A 21874-nucleotide genomic window follows, 5' to 3' on the forward strand; every position below is an offset into this window, starting at 1 on the left:
TAACCTCAAAAAGTGGCCGTCAGCAACCTCAGGTCACATAGCAAATGTGCAGCTGTGAACCACGGAGTCCTGAGAGCTGGTGTACAGGGAAGCAAGCTTGGACCTGACCTCTGCAACACCCTACAGAAAGGACGTTGGTGGACAAACCTGTGCTGAGTTGAATCGTTGAAAATATCACCTCAACCTGACCAATAAATGACCCAATCAATCTACTGAGCCTTCACAATTTTTACCCACGAAACATCTTTGCTTTGGTAATTATCAATCACCCTTATGCAGAAAGGTTCCTCCAATTTTTAGAACTGCTTAATCCTTTGAGAGACAGATGAATTTTAATGATTTAGATTATTAACCTAAAGGTTGATCCAGACTGGGAGGAACAGAATAATTTGTTTAATCATTATTATTATTTATAATTATTTAACATAGGGGAGAAAAATATCACCTTAAATGTCATCGTGAAGCTTTTTAATTGCCTCAGATGAAATTCAGAATAATCACTGCTCTGTAAATGTATACAGATCTAATTTTATGTACCTTAAGATGCTGGATATGTATCTGAAAGATGCAAAGAATGTATATTCATTACTGTATAGGCAGTTACAAAGACAGAAAATACTGGTCAACCATTTATTGAAAATGAATTAGTTTCCCAATTCATAACTGTGCTATAATTTGACTCGAGGCAGAATAAAAAGCTGAGCTAGGTGTTTTTTCTTATCTCTTCATTTCAGGACTGTGTCCTCTATGAAGAAGCATGTCTTACAGATGCTTAAGAACATATTTTTGTGGGGCTATAATTTGTAGTACTTACTTTGTGGAGAAACGTAGACTTACTTGCATCTAAAATGGTCACAATGAGGGATGCCCAGGAGAGGGGGAATTTCAGTTGATGACAAATACTGGTAGCTGGGACCATATGGGGACTGTGAGTATACAGGAAATACATGAGACTCGGCAGTTTCAAAGGGATTTTTTTGTGGGGCTTTTTGTAGTTCATGTAGCTACTTGAGGGAGGTGGGTATACATGCAAAAAGTGGTTCTTGAGATGGACATCTCTGTGGTGCCAGCAACCCAAGGGAATGAAAAGCATAAGACTGGGATATGGGTAAGGCAGGACGGGACTCCACAGGGAGGTTTCGCTCCCATGCTTGTATTCACTGCAATCTAGCATTGAGGCACCCAGTGTGATTTACTCTCAAATCCAAGGGAAATGGAAACCATTTTTCATTTCCACATGGAAAATACGGCGTTGTAAAAAAGTGCTGGAAAACAAACACAAGGACTTAAGCAATTGTCTTTCCATGTTTTAAGATAACGGCAAGCTTGGAGCATAACGACGGTCACGCCAGTAATTCTGACTCCAACACTGAGCTGATGCTTTGGAAGAGAACACAGCTTGCTTTACATCTGCTCTGGACACAGAACCATGGCTGTGTGGATGCACTCAGCCACAGCACCTCTGCATCTGAAGGAACAGCTTTCCTTCTGACAGGAACCTTCAGCAGTAAGCAGCAGCTCAACAAAGAAACAAAGCCAGAAAGAAAGAGCCATCAGGCTTCTCTGTAAATCAGCAAAGGAACCAACAGCCCAGCGTAGGGCTGGGAGGGCGATGGGCCTCATCACAGACAAGCTTCTGGTGTTGCAGGAGCTCCTGTAGGCACCCTGCATTTCGCTGTGCCTTATTCATGCTTTATTTTGCAAAGCCCTTTGTTTTCTGAGCGGAGTCAGATCAAGGCCTCCCCGTTTCCCACCACATACATGTCTCTGTGCCCCTGCTGCTGCTATCAGAGCTGGGGCACAGGCACTCCAAGTGCCTCGTCTTGGGGAAGCATTTGCATTTTCATTGGCACAGGTACAGCATTCAGAATTCTTTCAGGCCAGGCCAATTAAAACAAGCTGAAAACTGCTGAGTGCAGCAGTTTTAGCAAGGATCTGCTTACATTCCCCCTCTGAAAAAAGCAGGGGGCCCACTTTCTGTAACTCTCTCCCTCTCTGCACAGTGTGGGTTTTGCTTTTTTTCCCTTTTCTTCTTCCCCTTTTCTTTTTAAGGTGGAATGACTTGTGCCCTTTACACAGAGGCTCTAAGAGATGGGTGGCAGAACTCGGGAATGCAGCTTCATTTTAAACCAGTTCCCGCTCTCTAACACCAAATTGAGGCATGGGAAAAGAAAAACAACAACAACAAAACCAGTAACCGTCTCCACATTAACACACTTTACCTCCCTCACAAACCTTGCATGGCATCTTCTTAAAAAGGAACAGAGGCACATAATTAGCAATCAGTTGAAGCCTAAGGCTTTTCTACCACCACAGAGACTATTCAATGCTTACTGGCCCTACTAGCACACTCTTATTACTCCAGGTTTCTTTTTGGACAGCCTCTTTCAAACATCAACTGTGCTGTAAATGCGTGCTGACAGGTTAAAAGACACCGTTTTCACTCCCTTGAAGAAAAAGGCTGTGCCTATGCTACGAGTGCTGCTTTCGCCCATATTGATCATTGCCAAGTTCTCCAAGAAGATGTGGGGTTTTTGGAATTCAGGATGGGAGGGAAGCACACGTGCTCAAAGAGTTGGGTTTCTGCACACACACCCTTATGCTTGGAGCCTGGCAAAGTGCATCTAATGGCAGTGGCTGTGCTCATGATGGTGGCCACTGCTCCAAACACCTGCAGGAGCCGGTATAGAAGGCGACTATCCTGGAGAAAACACCTACAGACACCCTTGCATCTGCCTGGGAAAAAGCAGGCTAATCCAGCAGGGCAAACCACAGCACGGGGATTTGCATTTGTTTTCATCTCCCAGAATGAGGCAGCGTCAGTCTTAGACCAGCTGGATTCATCTGAAATCCACAACAGGAGTAAAACTGGGATTCACTTGGAGCTGACTTGGGTTTCAAACAGCCACAGAACATGCAGGGTTCACATACAGTGATCTCACCTTGATAAGCACTGGGTTTATAGAGCAACCTACACAATACAGTTCATTCCAATGCACGCACATCCAGGAGTTGCTACAGAACAGCTGGAAACGAAATCACAGTGCAACACTGCCACATAATCCGCTCACCTAATCATCACAGCACTACTAGCACACTAATGAGAAAAGCCTGTAAGAAACAAAACAGGTGACAGTTGGAGTAAACAGTGTAAAATGTGAGACAACAGAAATACCACATTTCTTAGCTCATGCCTGAGAGAAACAATTCTCTTCAGCTCTTTTCTCTCTGCTTTCACAGCCCTGCTCTAGGAACGAGCTGGCCCAAGGGACCAGGAATCTGGGACATGGTGACTATTCTGGATCAAAACCCTTTTCTTTTTCAAAGGCAGCCGGGATGCCCTCTGCAGTGACCTCCAGCAGCTCAACTTGTAACCTGCTACACAGGTGACTCCAGAGGCCATTTATTGATTTAATTAGGGCAGACAAAGAAAAGACCTAATCAGTCCTTGAAGTAGACGGAACATGCGATGAGCACGCTGCCATCCCAGCTCTGCCTGCTTAGAGAAAGTGAGATTAGTGATCTTTAAAAGCATGAGCAGATCCACAACTTTCATAATAACGGGTACAGGATCTGACATTCACGTGGCAACTTTTATGTTGAGGTGTCCTGAAATACTTGAAAAGACATGCAGCTCCACACCTCCCTTCCTGCCCTGCTTTACAGCTCCACCTGCACAACAGCATCTCTGCTCAGATGTCCTGCAGGCCTGAAACAATCCCCAGCCCTCTGATCCAAAACCAGCAACGTTTTTTATCGTATAGAAATCATTCCTATTTTCTTTACATCACCAGTGAACCTTAATTAGCGCCTACCTTGATAGCCTTCCTTCAGAATAATAAAAACAACAAACAATAGCAAGCAAATATATATTAAATTATCCTCAATTCAGAGAGCTGTTGAGACATAAACGCAGACTGAAGTGAACAGGTGATCTTCAAGGGAAATCCAAATACCACAGAAAACAACATACAGACAATCACGGTAGCTGAGCTGTTTTGCTGGGTCAAGATTACCCCCACCTGGGACACTTGGTTTTCCAGTGACATTCTCTAAGGGCATCACCCATTCTCCCATGTTGGGATTCTCCCATTGGTGCCCTATAGGCATCCTATCTTCCTGGCCCACAAGGAAGGAAAAAAAAGAAGAGAATCAGGAAACACTCACTTGGTCATGTCCTGAGCAATTCCCAAGATGCGAATGAGCCCAGACTTCCTGCTGTCCCCTCAAATATGTTATTTTCCACTCCCACCTTTTTTCCTCCTACTTATCTCCCTCCCCCCTTGCCTTCTGAGGCTGACTGAGTCAACTAGTGCAGATTAGATGCCAAGCAATGCAGGCTCTGTACAAAGATTCAACTCCCACAGACAGGCTGGAGAGATAAAAGCAGTCTAGTCAAACACTGTCCAGAGACAGCACGGGGAGAGCTGGGTTTCCAGTGACTCCCACTGGGTGATGTCTCACACTGGTGACAGTCCAGCGACTGGAGGACCAGAGGTGTACACACTTCTTTCTGGTGCCTGTGTTTAAACAGAAACGAAGCGGGTCACATTTTCCAAAACCGTTGCTCTTTGGAGATCAGCTCAACTGATGGAAACTGTGATTCAGAGCTCATTGCTCAGAGGTGCAATGAGACGGCTCTCCTCCTTGCACTGCTTTACTGGGACATGAGGGCACTGCCCCATGGGAAAGCTCACCAAAACCTGCTGTAGCAGCACATGCTGCAGGTAGGCAGGCTTGCCCATCTGCAGTTGTGCCGCTCAGCCTTCCTTTGCAGCGCTCCCCTGCCATTTTGAGCAGCATCATTTTCTCCTTGAATGATGCACAGAACATCACAGCATTTGTGGTGGTAAATAGTTCAGTGGCAAAGTGCCCGCTCCATCTGCGGACCTCCAAATGACCCTGAATGCAGAGGTACAGAAAAGCTTTCCATGCTCATCCGGCCCATCTCTGGTTACATGATAAGAAACGAGGCTGACACAGCAATATAAATGTTACTACTCGCTAAGAATGACCACGGGTCAGGCCACAGGATCCAGGGGATACCCGGTAACAGAAGCTGTCATATTTATCGCTGGCGTCTTCAGAGCCAGCTTTAGTAGCTGGAGACGGAGCACACAAAAGGACTATTCAGTGCAGCCCATGGTCTGAAATGAAACAGATGCGCTGTGGAAGTTTGCAAACTCCCCGGCACAGAAGGTTGGCAGATCTCCGCTCCGTAACCAGGGCCCATCTTCTTGGCACAGCCCTCCGCACCCCGGTGCCAGCAGCACTGCTCCTGCTGTGCAGACGAAGGGAGGTCTGGAGGACAAAGCACTCAGCTTGGCAGTTAAAGGCAGGGAAAACTAAACCAAGGCTGAGAGCCCACTCGAGCTTTTAAGCCCTCCCACCAATTTTGGATGGTAAGGTAAGATTTTCTGTTGTTTGGGTGGGGTTTTTTTTCCCTCATTTCTGGCAAATTACTGAGCAGAACAGGAAAGCACAATGCTGTAAAATCTAGCATCTGACTTCCTTCTAGTTTTACACCATGTAAAAAAGCCAAGGTCAAGGTGCAAAGAATGCATGTAGAGGTCAGATTTCAGAAAACGGTACGGCACAAAGCAATTTTGATGATCCAGTAAAAGGTAATACAGTAAAATAGGTAAAAGACCAAAGGACGAATTTGAAAAAGGTCAGTTTTGTGTCTGGAAAGTGTAAGACAAAATTCTTGTGTTTTAAATGGGGAAAAAAAAACATTCCAGATTGAAATTAATTTTATACCCTTTCTAAGACCAAACCAAAATGCTTTTGTTCGTAGCTGGTATTTCAGGAATTAGTACAACCAAAGGCACCTGGTCTGGTTTTACGGACTGGAACGCTCTTGGAAAGCAATCAGATACGATTTGGACAAAAACAATGGAGGCCCAGACACAGAGGCTGCCCTGGGAGAGTATACCAGCTGTCTGCTCAGTTTCAAACCTCTAATCATGTTCTTGGAGAGAAAGCAAGGGGACCTGTTAGGGGTTGCTGAGCTCTGAGCTCAGGGCCAGGTCCAGGCAGTGGAGCCCACGAGAGGGAGTCCTCCCAGCACAGAGGCAGCCCCAGTGCCTTGGACTTGAATTTCTGGCACCCGGACAGCAGTAAATGAGACCGAGTTTCTGAATATTCACCACGGGCTGGGGATGAGGCAAGGGGATTAAAAACAGTGGCACAAGCAAAGATGAAATAGTGGAAATGGGGAGAGCAGCAGGATGAAGGCTGGCAGCACATGGATGGGCAGAGCACCTGCTGGCATGGCATGCATTGCTCCCAGGGAATCCAGGCTACTGGTACTGCCTCAAAGCAAAGCAAAGCCTTGACAGAAATATCCGAAGCCCTGCCATGCCCTCCTTCAACTCTTTAAAAAAATCTTTACCCCTGCTTGCAAACAGGAGCATTCAACAGCTGGCAGACTGCAAAGCCGCTCCTCCACGGATCGTTCCAAGAGACCCAGGTGCTCTCCCCATTGATTTCCTTAGGCCATGCTTTGCCTCAATGCAGTGTGTGACATCACATGAAGATATCTCACTTTGCCTTCCATTCACCCCAATGAGATGCAGGCAATTACCTGAGCCCTTTGTTAGGAGTCTAATTCTCTTGGACCCTGCAGAAGGGCAGCAGTGTTTCCAAAGGTGATTCAGCCCACCCCATCAGCCTCTGTGCTACTAAATGGGTGCACCAAGCATGAGGAGGGGTGAAGTCATTCAGCTTTGTGCACCCACAATTCTGATCTCTGTAAAGGACCTCCTGTTGCTGCCACTAAGCTCCCAGAGCAGCACGCCGCATACAGAGCCCTGGCACCTTGCTCTGCAGCATGTTCAATACCCTGCAGTGATGCCCTGAATCTGCCCCTTTTCTGCTGGGCCATGGACCCTCCCTGTCATCACCAGGACAGACGGGTGCTCTCAGAGAAATATCCAATCTGCCAGGAGTCTGAGTTGCCTTCTGCACCTTATTTCTCCCTACTGACCCAAAAGTATGCTTGGTGGAACAGGACTGTGACCCAGGACATGTAATCTCGTTCTTCATGTTACAGCAAATCTACAACGAAGAGCTTGCACATGCAGCATGAGAGAATGAGAACTGCTCTGGAGTACTTGCACTATAAAACACTGCACGCCTGAGAGGTTTTTGGACTCCAAGTAAGCCACAAATATGAAGTGTGAATGGTTTACACTGGCACCTGGTCTTCTCAGCAGCTGAATATGCATAAACTGTGTTGAAGCTAACCAAAGGAACTATCAAAGCACCAGGAAGCCATCACAGAAGTGAGTCCTGGTTATGGGAACTGTAAGAACCCAAACCTTTTGAGGAGTGTGATTCAAATCCTGACCCCAGACTAAGGCATAACTTTTCCTGAAGCCACCGTAGACACAGGCTTGCACCAACTGCAGATCTGGTCCTGTCTGAAATGCTTTCAAAGAAACCAAATTGCATTCAGTTTCTTAGGAGCTGCCCCAGATCTCACGTTACCAGCATCCAAAGACAGAAATCAAAGCACAGCATACTTCAAGGTATGAATCAGCAAAAGAACTCCTGGATTTCTAAGATGCATTTGATGAGCTGCTGTTCCCTGCACTACTATTATTATTTGTATTTTTCAGAAATTTCATAGTGTTCTCAGTACTTTGCAAACAATGTCAGAATTCATATCTTTTCCACGCAAAGTACCCATTGGGGTTAGTGCAAAAAACTAAAAGCCATCCAAAAAAGCAGAAAATCCAAAGCTGACTCAGTTTTGTCTCACTATAAAGCACTTTCTGAAGCATCTTCTCATCAACCATCTCCTTACTAGAAATCATTGGACTTAACACCATTTTTAAAACCTTTTCAGTCTTACAGCTACGTAACTCCTTCCTGAAACAAGCCAACTTCAGTTGTAGCATTTTTTAACACCTTTACATTCATATGCAGGCCCAGATTAAGCCCTCAGGATGCTACTCACAGAACTCAGAGTCACTCCAGGGAAGAGGCTGACTGATCACGGTGGTGATTCTATGACATCTGCAATGCACAGCACTGCTGTTGCCTTTGAATACAACTTCAGCCTTGCCTCAGCGATCTCTCCTTTGTGGTGGCATTTCTTTCTCATCCAGCTGCCAAAAGGAGATCTGAAATGAACATCATAAACATTGATTTTTTTCCTGCTAAGCATCCAAAACCATATCTGAGATAAACAAACAAAGCAAAACACTTGGCCTGAACCATATTCTGGCTCCAAACAAATCTGGATAAGAAATTTGTGGTTGAAATCTGTCATATTAAACCCAGTGAAGTAAATCTATTTCAGATGTGTCCATTTCTGTGATTCCGGAGACCCAAAATATTCTGTGAGTTGATTAACATCCTTTGCCATCATTCTGGATGTGACTCACAGGTAGGTCTGTGCCACAGGGTCAGGAATACCCCAGTTGTGTCTGAGAGAGCTAATCCAGACCCAGAAACACCAAGCAGCATGTAGGAAGACGTAGGTTTTACATGGGCAGTCTAGTTTCTGGAATCAGAGCATCTCTGTGACCCTGTGCCAGAACTAGCTTTGGGATCTATTCCACCCAAGGACATGCCCTTAGGCCTGAGCACATCTCACTTACCTTTAGGAAGCAGCCTGAAGTGCCTCAGGTGAGAGACATCCCCAAGGCACTCATGCAATCAACAGCCAGAGGTACATTTGGAGATGCCAATCTCTTGCATTAGCTACATTGCCTTAGGGCAGTTCAAGCCCAATGATCTAAGCCAGCCAGTGCCTCAGATCCAGCTTTCCTTTGTGCTGTTATCCTGGCAGTTTTTTGGCTCCTGCCCAAAAATGGAGCACCTTGGGGATCTCACATCACAGCCCAAGCTTTCCAAATAGCATTATCTGCAAAGCCATAAGGACGTATGTGGATCATCAGTTCTCATACAGAGCATCTTTCCTTCCCATCGATTTTCCATCACTGCTCTAACTTCCAGGAAACACAAGGGATTTCCTGTGGCACGTGGGACTCGATGGCAGGACTCTGCTATAACCAAAGATGATGAGAGGCTGCAGAGCTCCAAATGTGCTGCACCTTGTACTCGTAACTTCCACTGAGTTGAACTTTTCCCTAAAAAGCACTAATTAACACTGGACAGCCCCACAGCAATTCCTCATCTGCTCTGGAGCAGAGGAGCCCATCACTATGGTGATACAACATTAAAGGGAGGGCTGGGTCCAAAATGCTTTTCTGGCAGGAAGATGCATGCACCAGGCCAGGATCAGGGATGCCAGGCGAGCTGCTTGTAACTCTGGAGGAGATGCTCCAGGCTTATCCCTGTGTCACTGAGATTAGCCCTGGCCCACGGCCTTTGAGGACAGCTCCATCCTGGCAGGCAGATGGCTCGCCTTCTAATTTGGAGGGGCTGAATGACTTTCCAAACCTTTGATTCCTGACTGATGTATTCACTTCAGGAGACACAAAAGTACAAAATCTCAGCATGGAGTGACTCCCGTGCTTTCTTTTTCCTTCCTTCCCACCCCCCCTGCGCCTCGTCTTTTCTTTTCTTCTCTCCCTGGACAGTTTTATAATTTTGGCATGCAGCCAGAATGTCTGTCCTTATTAGCTTGGGCTGGCTGTGAAACACCTGCAGCCCATTACAGTGGGAGGATGAAAAAAAGTCAACTGTCATAGGTAAAGTAATGGCCACTTATTTCTTTGTTTCAACACACTAAAGGGACATTCGAGAAGGGAAGGCAAAAACGACATCGCTTCCCCATCATGCCTGACACTGACTGGACTCAACTGAAGACACTGGGTCATATTTTTATCTGAGAAGTGACTCCAATAAACAGTAATACCTTCACACCAGTGAGGATCCCAGTTTATTCAATGTGACAAGCACTTGGTGCATTTGAATAGTGTCTTGCACACCTTTTTTTAATTTATGTCTTTATTATGACCTAAATAGGCATTAGGAAGAAACTTCCCTCTGGGCAGGTTATAACTAGACTGCCTACTGCCATTTCCCTCTAATATCCCAGCTGCAAAAGCTGCCAGCTCTAGCCAAGCCTCCTTAATGGCAGCACAAAAGGGGTGTGGGAAGGGACAGATGTGTCCAAGTCCCACTGGCCACTGCCTCTACCAGCAGGGCTGCAAGAGTGACCAGGGTACAGACAGGGACATTACTCAGAGCATCACTACAGGCTTTGGAGTTACACCTTCTACAGTAAACACAGAAATTACTTTCACAACCCAAGCACAGGGCAGCACTGGGGAGCCAGTCACAGGCAGTGTTTACCCACCCAGTTCCCAGCCTGCAGTGCTTCTCCACCTTACTCCAAAGTCCTGCTAACTGACCCCAGAGCCCCACTGGTTGTGGGTCTGCACCATCCATCTGAAGAAGAAATGAGCCCTATTCACAATTACAAAGACGTGTCGGTGCACAGGGATGGCTGTTACTCTGTCCCTGGTTCCTGACGAGATACAGACAGCAAGGAGATCAAAACATCCTTCTGAATCCCATTGTTTAGCAGTGCCACAAAAAATATATATACCTGTATTGAAGGAAAGGGCACAACCAGACCTCCTGCAATAGATGCCTAAGTAAAGGTGCATGCATCTTAACAGGGATGCCAGAGAGATAGGGGCTGGCGGGACATCTAGAGGTCTAAATAATTTATCATGCTCCTGAACTTTGACAACAAAGTATGCAGTCTAAATGCAGCTCCAAGAGTTTTGCTGCTGGCAGCAGACTTGCTCTCAAAGGACTAAATGGTATTTCAATCCCAGCTGCCCATTCAGTGAAAATGCCACAGTCATGATGTTAAGAGACCCAAGGTTCCTTCTAAAACTTTGCTGTATTTTAATCAAACTTCCTTGCCTAGCTGCAAGGCAGTTGAGACATTTACCCCAGCAGCTCATGTTTTCAAGTTCTGCATCCACTGGAGTGCAGCCATAAGAAAAAAAAAATAGAGATGAAATATTTGTCACCACAAGGGATTCTGCCAAATACTCCCAACTGCTGTCCTGGAGCATGGAAACACAATTCTGCTGTTGCACACAGGTCTGACTATTTGCATTTTTAATAATTCAAGAGTTTAATTAGTATCATGGCCTTAATCAGAAGCTGAAAATACAGCTGAAGTCATCAGAGCTTAATTAGTTTTTTAAAAAAATACTGCACTCTGAAAACATCTTTAACACAAAGGTCTGTCCTTCGCTTGGTGACTTAGGGTTCAGATGAGCAGAACCTGTTGCTTCTTGTTCCCTGCATCAGTATAACTGAGAATAACTCAAAATCCCTGAACAATACAAACTCAAATCAGGTGTCTTCCCCTCGTTCTTCCCACAAACTGCCCTACGGACTCAGGAAAAACTGAGCAGATTGAAGAGAACCTCTGGGTTCATCCCACAAAATGCATGTGAATTTCCCCTGTACAGGAAATAAACACTTCTAGCAAAAATACCAAGTATCACTGGATCTTCACTCATGTGGGCAGGAGCAATAACTGTGTACACCCAGAAAAATCACTGCTCAGCAGAGGGACCATGGAAGCTACCTTATGCAGGAGCTCCCTTGCAGCCCCAGGTGGGTGCTGTAGCACTGCAGGTCTGGTGCAAGGGATGGAAGTGGTCTGCTGGGAAATGACCACCAACGTGGGGCTGAGGGAATCTCAAGCCCTGGCAACAGCCATCCATTTACTCACCAGACAGATTGATAGCATTGTACAGGACATCCTGGATGAACTTTTTCAAACAATATGTGATTTAATGGTGGGATTCATCACCACCCAATGCTGCGGAGGCCAAATATATAAACAAGTTCATAAATGGATTAGCAAAACTCATGGAAGATAGGTCAATCATAGACAATTAAATATGGTAGTCCGGATGCAACTTCCAGTTCAGGAAGTTAGTCAGCCTAATGCCCTTCCACCTCTGATTTACTTGTAAAAAGGAAGCCTGAAAAATTCTCCTGATGCCAAAACTGTCCCTCGGCTCCAAGCATTAACTACAGTCACAATATACTCTTTTTTATTTGGCAGGGGGAGGGGATTACATTTTCATTCAGTAATGATATTACAATATGCTATTTATCTCCCTCTGCAGCTCCTGGACCTCTGTGTAACCTCCCATCTCCCTGTCCCCCTAGGAATATCACAAATAAATTAGTGAAATTTACTGGAAGGTGATAGCAATCACAGATACTGCTAAATTCCATTTAGCAAGGAATAAGGAATCCAATCGCTTGTGTACATAGGAAAGGTCTGAGTGGATCGTACTGTTAAAACATTCTGTCCTTCAGAGTACTGGACCAGAGGAAGGTGCTGGAAAGCCAGGATGGAAAAAATACAAGCTGGTTTGTCCCCAAGGAAAGTTCTAACCTCAGGACAGTTAGTGCTTGATTTATTCCCTGACACATGCATGCACAGAGGCTAATTTTATACATAGACACAAAATACACGCAGAGTACATTGCACACTGTGATGCTGTGTATCCCCATCCCCTTTGGATCCTGTTAAACTCCCACAGGACCCAAAGAGCAGCTCACAGCACAGGTTATCTGCTCTCCATCCAGCTGCCCTCCTACCTGCTGCATTTCTCCCCACTCTCCTTTTTGAGGGTGTTTCGGGATGTTGTTGGAGAGCAAAGGACAAGATGACAAATGAGCTAACACACAGCAACGGAATGTAAGTGAGTCTCGGCTATTTTTAATTAAGAAGCGATGACAGCTGACTAAATTCCCTGACACTGCAGTTAAAGGCTCCCTGACCCAGACATCATTGGACACTCTCCTATGACCAATATATATTGGTCCCAACGGTGCTTCTATTATTGTCCCCGCCGTCTCGACAGATGCAGGACTAACAAAATCTATGTCTATTATCAGCATGCAAATAATGAGATAAAAGTGTGAATGCTTATGAGCCAGAGGAGGCAGCAGGTGAGAGGAGGACAATGAAGGTCATTTTCAAGGGGGTGCTGAAAGTGCCAATGTTTGGCTTTCAGTAAATGTTCAAAAGGTTTAGACAAATTTAACTGCCTTTTGAATTTTCGGTTGGTTAAACCAATGATGGATTGACCATGAGAGAGGCAGAGAGACAGAAAGAACAGTTCCTGCTGAAAGGCAGATAAAAGATAAGAGGAAAGGCAGCACGATCTGTGGACTGACTTCTCTCAGCCCACAGATCACAGGGAGGGCTCCACAGTGAAAGCTTATCTTCTCATTGCCAGACCAAAGAACCCAGCAGCCTGGTAAGGGAATCTGGATTTGAAGGCTAGGGATACACCTGACTTCATACAGGGATTCTTTAACAGAGCTGAGAATACCACAAGGTGTCCAGCTCCCACTACCACAACAGGCTGCCTATCCTTCAGTGCAACAATACACCATGAAGCTCATGCTAGGCAAGGTGTCAGCTCTGCATTGCTTTAGCTGTCTTGAAAAGATGTCAAAAGGAAAATACCAACCACAAAAAGACTCACTCACTCACTCAGGGCTTGCATGGGCAATGAATCCAGCATGAGATCACTTTACCTTGAGCTCATTAGTTGGTTTCAGTAGGACAGACAAAGAAAAGATGCCCTTCTATCCTCTCCAAAGGAGAGAAAGGGGTAAACTGGCAGACACATCAAAGTCAAACAAATCACGTACAAACTTGGCATGGGCGAGACAAATACATTAAGGAACATCATCAGGAACTTTCCAGTATGGTTGCACAGTGGGAGGGGGAAAGAGATGCTTTCTGCTGTTGCTAAGACAGTTCCCCCAGCCTTACTCTCTCCCAACCCAATCCACGGGTGTTCTCCTCCCATTGGCTCACCAGCTGCATCGAATGATCATGACAGGTTTTCGTCCTCCTCGCCCTATTGGCTTCTGCCTATGGCCTATTATCAGGGGAGAGCAAATCAGACACGTAATCAATAGTTTGTGAGAAGGAACGGGGCTGCACGATGCTACATTTGCATGAAATCTCTTGCTGCTATGCCTCTGCATTCAGATAAGCACAGATTAGCTGCATCAGCCGCTCTCGCAGAGGTGAGCATGGATGGCAGACGGATAGCAAAGCAGCACTGCAGTGAGCTGCCAAGGAAAGGCAGCGCTGAATGCTCCAGTCCTGCTCTGCAGAAGGTAAGCCAGTGTGAATCAAAGACCATCCTGCCCCAGCACCAATCTAGATGTATGCAGAAAACTTTTTCTGGTAGCCCACCTGAACTAGTATTCCCAGCTTGGGTGCTCCTCAGGGCAATGAGCTACGAGAATAACAAAAAGGTGCATAGCAGGGGAGAGATCTTCCCTGTAGTGCCATAAGTGATACCCTCTCCTGCAGGGATGTATGAAGATGCATTGTTTGAAGGCCTCCAGAGTTGTTCTGGGGTGGGCACACAGCACGGAAGCAATCCACAAGGCCACAGACAGCTTTCCTGGCCAGATACAGGATGATGTGTGACAAGCCAGCCTCCATAGCCATGCTCCTTGGTCACCACTGGCCTGCAGAGACATGGGAACAGTGGTTTCTTCATCTTGCAGCCACAAAAACACATTATTAGGAAGAAAAGCACAGCAGCAGTGGGATGGTTCCCAGTCCCACCACAGCCCAGGTCAAGGCCTGGAACAAGAAGGGGCAGATGAGTTGCAATCAGTTTCCAACTATAAGTAATGCTGCCTTGAACCAACATCACATGTCTGCAACACCCATGTAAAACAACCAGATGTTGCCAATGGCTTTAAAAGCAACCACAAAATAAAACTACTTCTTAAGGATGGGGACCTCAGGCACCAGGAGATCAAGTGCATCACCAAGTTAAGTACAGTTAACTAGTGAACCAGCCCCAGCCTTCAAGCTTTAAATTCCCTGATGAAATATCCCCAGGCACATTGGGACACCAGGGAACAGCAGCCCTTTGGCTATTTTCTTTTGCCACACAGGTGAGTCAGTATCCGGACTACAGAAGAAAAACTGGTGTTTCTTTTTCTGTCCAGGACCACAAGTGACTGACAGCAGAAGGACTTCAGTCCAGCTTCCAGCCTGCTCCTAACAGAGGAACACACAACTACAAGAGGCCAGGGAACCCAGCAAACCCATCCACTGTGGTTGGACATATGCACAATCGATATATGTACACAGTGCTTTTTGTCCTTTACAATAAGCAGGTTCATTTAGGAAGAGTTATAACTTAGATGTTACAACATAATACAACTATGAGGCAAGACAGGAAAATGTTCTCTGGAAATTTCCACTGCCAACCTTTTTATTTTTTTTATTTTTTTATTTTTACTGGGGGAGCAGTTGGATCAGTTAAAAAAAAAAAAATTCTAAGTTTTTGACCTGAATTCATTCATATTTCTGACATCCATGGGGATGGGTTCTTCAACATAAGATGGACTTTGAATTTAGAAGGAAAAAAGAGAAAAAGAGCCCATCTAAAAATCAGGTTCAAATCCCTACTTGATCTCCTCTGTAAGGATCCTGAATCAGGTCTACAGTTACAGTTATTTGGCTTCAAGTATTTTGGGATCTCTCTCCAGCTGATATGGTCTAAGTTTCATCCTAAGGCAGAACAGGAAGAATGTTTTGAGTTCTCAAAAACGTTCATGACTTTGGACAAATACATTACACTCAGCTTCAAAACAACTCTGTTCTCTTTTTGATCTTATGTAATAGTCTAGATGTCTGTGTTTTGATTCCTCCCAATTGTGCACTCAAACTGGTACAGAGCTCCATGAAAGAAAGTTAATGGACTGGAAGGAAATGTACACTTTTTTTCTCTCTCTAAACCATGTGCCTCTTTCCAGAGAAGAAAAGCATGAAATTTAGCAACAACTGAGCTGATAAAACAAACTCAAATAAGAACTCCTATCGTAAGCTAAGTCTGCTTCAGCCACTCAAGAAGATAGAACCGATGAACGAAGCCCTGTAGATCAATAAAAACCTCTTAAATAAAACGAGAGCTCTTTCAGACTAATTCAAGAAGCATCCTACAGTGAAAAAAGATTCTGTCCCTGACGGCCTGGGATCAGACTTCTTTTCTACTTCCTCTCAGTGTCTACACAACAGCATTTATCTGAACCAATTAGATTCTTACGTGTAGGAAATACTCTATGCAAAGGTGAAGCTGGTATGTTACAACCTGTGTTGCTTTGACCATTACGGTGATCAGTTCACTTTTGATTGAGTACTTCACCACCCAAGTAGGAAGGGGTTCTTCCTTACCTGGAAATGAATTCAGTCCTGAATGGTCTTGTTGGTGAGTTCTGCAACAAGAAGGCAAAAAAGGATGGATGCGCATTTCTTCACCTCCACCTTGCAGCAGGCTCAACCTAGGGCAGCAACAATAAGAAACATATGGATATAAGCCTAATGGATGATCAGACAGCAAACATAGGGAGGGGAAGGAAATAAAGCCTCTTTCCCAGGGATACAGAGTGCTCAGACACCTGCTTCTTTGCCTGTCCCACAGCAATACTGAGACATTCTGTACAACCCTAACGGCTGCACACAGCAGTGCTGGCAAAGGAAACAAAGCTGGAGCTCACTTTGTTCACACCCCAATCCTGCTCATGATATATCTGTTTCCGCCTCACCACTTGGACCTCAAGGCTTTCAGGCTGCCATTTACCAGCAGTCAGGCATAGCTGGCAGAGAAGGAGGAGTCAAGAAACCTGAGAGCCATTCGTGAGCCAAAAGGTTTCGTTCAAATTCATTTCCAACTTTTCATTTTGAAACGTTTTCGTAATTCCCAGCATCTCTCTTTTCAGATCTCACTTTAAAAAACACTGGAATGGCACTGTTCTTCTATTTTTTGTTTCCTAGAGAAAACTATTTTCTGTGTGCATTTCAGCATTTTTACAAGAAACAATCCAAGGATATAGCCATCCTTTCTTAGTACATTGTATAACTGTTCATGAAGGATTTCAACTTCTGTCTTTATCTGCTTCTGGTTTGTTTCCCAGCTTCATTTCATTAGTACAATATCGAAAGGAGTTCATATTATTAATAAAGCCAAACCACAGGAATACATCTTGTAACTGCTCTATTTCTCTGATGCCAAAGGCTAGTAAAAGGTCTCCAAACTTCAATTTCATTTTTTCATAGTTCTATGCAAGGTAACTCAACGTTACTAGTCCCGTTTTGCTATTAAACACAGGCACAGAAGAGTGATAAGAACAGTCCCAGGCCATAAAATAAGTAGAAAAAGACAACCAAACCCTGAGTCCTGATCCACAGCCTCCTGCTCCGTCCCAGTGGACAACATTCTTTCCTATGACTACTAAAAATATTGGGGTCTTCTGTGAACCAGAGTACGATGCTAATTTTTGAGGTGAAACGAGCTGCCCAGCATGGGAAACCACAGAAGAGAATACAATCCTCTCAACTTCCTGAACTATTGTACAATAAACAGCTTCAGAACTGTTTTCCCACAGAGACACCTGTATTTTAGGAACAGATAAGAAATGATACGTGCATATACATAGTCACATTTGTTGTTGTTGTTGTTTATACTTACACACATATAGTCAATACGCACAAAAATAAAAATACATGTGTGAATATTAAATATACATACATCCGTATCAGAGTTACTACAATCAGAAGGAAGTTTGACTCAGCACGGTCTGAAAAAATGCAAAGAAGCACAAGAGCCAGCAAATCCTGAGCTCAAACCCAAGATCCAAGATATGACTCACCAGGTCATCGGGAGCAACTCAATACTTTCACTGCCTTGGTTTCCCCAGCTGTAAAACAGAGCTAATTACACCACAGCACAGCTGTGGGAATGAGCTGCCTGCTCTGTGCACAGTGCTTCAGGCACAGAAAATGCAAAGATTTGCTTGAATGAGATGCAAGGAGTCGAGGCACATCCTTCCAGATGCCTTTCTCCAGCAGTCGCACGTTGCACCTGCCCACAAAACGCCTGAGCTTCCCACGTGTCCATTGGTCACAACTTTCTGCCCTTCCCTCGACACGTGCCACCACAAAACCTGGCTCCCTCTCCATTATGTAGGAATGGAATGTTGTTTCCAACAGTTATATTTCTATAACTGAAGTGCTACATTGTGCCTTTGGTACCAATGCCAGTGGCTCTCATGAATGCCACCTCTTAAAAGTAAGTAAACTAACAAGTTTCCAGGCTCATTTGTTTAGAATGACAGATTGACAAACATGGTCTCTTTCACTTTTTTTCTTTTTACAAACAGCTTTTTATATCTCATACCCCAAAATAAGCCCTGACCCAGCTGCACTGCCATGTTAAACAGTAATTACTCTATATAAAGCTGACCGAATGGGAATATTTGTGGGACAGAGGAATGGAATTATTTTAGGACTTACACAAACTCTCTCTGGGAGTGGCGAGGTTGGCTGTGGGTAATGTGGTGTACCTAAGAAACAAGTGGACACAGGAAGGTTTTTTCTTCTTCTTCCAGGCCTCCATTAAAATACACTATCTGACATTAAACCACTCTCCCAAATTTCTGCTCAGGTAAAAAAGATAAAAATAAAAAATAAAAAATAAAAGCACATTAATGTTTAATCCTGGCTGCATTAAGGATGCACTCATTGTCTTTTGGGCACTTTTGGGCTCACTGAATTGTTGTTGCTCTTAGAGGAACCCTCAATACATCAACCTCTTCCCCTCTCAAATACTCAGAGCATCATTTCCAAGGACATAATTTGAAGCAGGTGAGAGCTTGGAAACAGAACTGCTCTCACCTGGGGTATGGCCTGCCTTGTAAGAGGGTGGGGATCTCTATGGGGAACCCTAGAGGAGGCTGACAGAGCTTACAGAGTGGCAATGCTCAGTTCAACAGACCTGCAGAAATTAGTGGCATGCCATTCTGGTGCAAGTGGCAGTTTTCCAGTTTCCAAAATATCCCTCCTCCTTATGTCATGGTAAAAAAGTGTAAAAACAGAAAGTGGTTTAGCAAGTAGGAACATTGCAATTCAAAATAGAATCAGAGAGGATTAGAGCAAATATCCAGACTGTTCTAACTTGTGTTTACGGTCCAAATACTGTACCAATTCCTGTTATTTTCAGGGCTTTCTTCCTGTGTTGTAACATTCTCTCTGGGATTAAACTTGGCCCATTCGACATGTGACTCATCTGACTGCAAGCCCTTGGGCATGTGCTGCAGGTTTGGTTGCTGCTCATCACCAGCAACCCATCCTGCAACCTCAGAGCCCAGTGCAACATGTTACACTGGGGCTTTTGCTGAAGGGGTAGGAAGAAAACGACAGCAGCTGCCTAACGCTAGATTTTCATGCTTAATTAAGGGCTTCAAAAATAAGTCAATTTTCTGAGCAGGATGGTGGGTGAAAAATTAAAGAAAGTGAGTTTTTAATGACTTCAGAGAAACATGAGCCCATTTTCTAGTCAGTGTGCACCCTTGCAGCCAGGGATTTCAAGTTAAAAATTTGTTGCTATGGAACTCTGCAGCATGGAGCATTGCTGATGGCCAAGCTGATCCCAGGTGGCACTCCTCTGCCTTCACGGATGTAAAACAGATTCACTGCTTTCAGGTTTGCCTTTCATTCTACCTGACTTTCTTTCTTCCAGAAGATAAGTCCTTTTTCTGTTCCTGTCTCTGATTAGTTCTTTGTGTTACCTCTACATGATGCTATTATTCAATACTGAACCCAACCTGCTGGTCTTCGTTCTCCTTCTGTAACCTGCACAAGCACCAACACCCCACCAAAACTCCCTTCTGACACAGTATTGCCTTTAGATTTAGTGTGAAATTCACAGGTGAGCTCAATTTTAGCTGTAACGAGGCACAAGATGTAGCAGGAGCTAACTGAAAGAATAAGAATTCAAAGAATAGAAACGGGGAAAAAATCAACTATGCAGAAGCAATGGATTTGTGAGCTTAGCAACAGGCTAAAAGGTTTTCTATCTCTTAATTATCACTTCAGATCACAATCAGCAAAGGTCTCCCAATAGAGGGGAGAAAAGAAAAAAAATCAGTTCAATTGACTGAATGCTGAATATCTCACCTGAAAGCAGATTCCCCCGAGGTTGTTTGCCAGTGGGAAGGAGCAACCATGAACTAGGAGAGCAGCTTCTGTTGTCTGGTTCAGAGAAAGGACTTCACCAGTACTGCCAGATCCTGAAAGAGAAGGAAATTCACACTCAGTAGTGGAATTAGATGCAATCTCCACAAGCAGCCATTGACTGCTGGAGAATTCAGCACTGCTCACAAGCTGAGCGTTTGATACCTGCCTAAAAAGAACAGTGAGTCCAGGCCTGCAGAATGCAGGTAACATGGGGACAGCACATTCCACCCTCAGTAATTTTGCAGATAACGCCTTGTTGGGAGGAAGTACTGCACACCAAGTTGGGAGGAAGCACTGACGTGCCTGGGGGAAGGAAGGCCTGATGTAGGGATGCAGACAGGCTGCATGGTTGGGCTGAGGCCAGCTGTAGGAGGCTCAGCAAGACCAAGTGCCAACTTTCACATTCACTCTCCTAATGCTGACAGTGCTGACTGAGCACAACTCCATGCTCAAACTTCTACTTTCATTGTTTGTGACCAGACTCATGTGCGTGTCACTCTCAATCTCTTATATTCTGAAGCTGGGATTCCACAGCCCTCTTTTAAAAACAATCAAATCATCACGACGTAGGAATTAAAAACACTTAAACAGAATTATGGAAAATAAACATACGTACCTCCTGTGCTGCTGGGCTGCTGTAAAACACTGCTTTATTCCTTCTCTCTCAGCCAACGTTCACCTAAATGGGACAAAAAGAATTTAAACTCATAAGTTACATCTAGTTGCTAACCAACACTTTCTAAATAGCACTGAATCTCTTACAGATACTTTGTGCTGTGACACTGAACGATGGGGCTGACAGAGCTAACAGCACTCAAAGGGCTGGTCTGTATTCTGAATTAAAAGAAATAAGTAAAAAAAAAAAAAAGCTGCAACAGCAAAAGTCTGAGTTCTGCCAAAGTTGATTAACTCCTAAATCCCATCTGTGAGAGATGCAGCTCCTGCAGTGCCAGCAGTGCAGCGCTGTCTTACAGAACCTTTATATAGATATGATACAGAACACTGTACAACTATTCATCACTTAATTTCAACAATAACTGAGGCAGGTAGGGGGATCACTAACAGCACTCCTGATTTTACAGAAGGGTGGAGAGGATTGTCTAAGGTAAATCAGTAAGGAACAACAAGAACTCCAAAGCATCCTCCCACCTCTGAGAAAACACATGGTTTGTTTACAAATAAAAACATCTTTGACCCAAAGCCAAGTGAAGTTTGAAGATTTGAAAACAAAATCATTAGCAGACTTCAGCTCACACTCCACAAGAAATGTGGCTCAGCTTAAGAATCCATTTCAACTCTAAACTGCTCTCCCTGTTCTGTTATTGTTCTCCTGTTACATCCAAGCAGAATTTCCCTTGTTGCAGCTATGATCTTAATTAATGCCCTTAGTAGTGAGGTACTAATTAAATAAAAGTACTGACACAGACTGTAGGTAAAGCAAGGCATGCTGGTACTAAGAGGGCAAACTGCCCAGCATCAAGTATCAGTGACAGAGCTGCAAATACAACATCGGGGCCCAAACTCCTCATCTTCTGTCACCTTTTAGACCAAACAACCTCTGATGATGTCCCAGAGAGGAAAATACGAACAGAACCTCTCCTTAGGCGTCTTCTTTCTACCTGTAGCAGAGCTCCATGCAGGGAAGGAGTGCAATCACACGGGGCCAGATGTTCAGCACATCAAAATCCATCAACTCCAGCGCCTAAAGTGAAGCTATGCCAATTTACATCAGTTGATAGTGTGACCTATATATAACGAAAACTTGCTTGAAGCAGCTAAGGAATATAACCTTGATTTATTCCAAATGCATTATATTTAACGCTGTCGCTTTTCTCTTTCATGCCA

General features: G+C 44.5%; 1 protein-coding gene and 1 long non-coding RNA gene across 8 annotated transcripts in view; one reads left to right on the forward strand and one right to left on the reverse strand.

Annotated features, from left to right (window-relative positions):
* LOC116233104 (uncharacterized) overlaps nucleotides 1–21874 on the reverse strand; it is a 224884-nt gene that overhangs the window by 40420 nt on the left and 162590 nt on the right. For 5 of the 7 annotated variants that reach the window (XR_016459557.1, XR_016459558.1, XR_004167891.2 and 2 more), the window contains 4 exons: nucleotides 20646–20708; nucleotides 19970–20082; nucleotides 16190–16296; nucleotides 7964–8129 (listed from right to left, as the gene is read on the reverse strand). Coding sequence is in view for 2 of the 7 variants with exons in the window: in XM_090123446.1 (XP_089979572.1) it covers nucleotides 16190–16296; nucleotides 19970–20019 (157 nt within the window). In the remaining 5 variants the exon portion in view is untranslated. Of the gene's footprint in view, nucleotides 1–7963; nucleotides 8130–16189; nucleotides 16297–17543; nucleotides 17725–19969; nucleotides 20083–20645; nucleotides 20709–21874 lie in introns of those variants that run through there. The other 2 variants (XM_090123446.1, XM_090123448.1) reach the window with 2 other exon arrangements.
* On the forward strand, nucleotides 5172–15170 carry LOC149915189 (uncharacterized). The gene is made up of 3 exons (XR_016459561.1): nucleotides 5172–5407; nucleotides 5798–7532; nucleotides 14959–15170. It is a non-coding gene; the product is annotated as an uncharacterized LOC149915189 (long non-coding RNA).

The sequence above is a fragment of the Phasianus colchicus genome, chromosome 23, assembly GCF_987193195.1.
Source record: "Phasianus colchicus chromosome 23, bPhaCol1.hap1.1, whole genome shotgun sequence".
NCBI lineage: Eukaryota > Metazoa > Chordata > Aves > Galliformes > Phasianidae > Phasianus > Phasianus colchicus.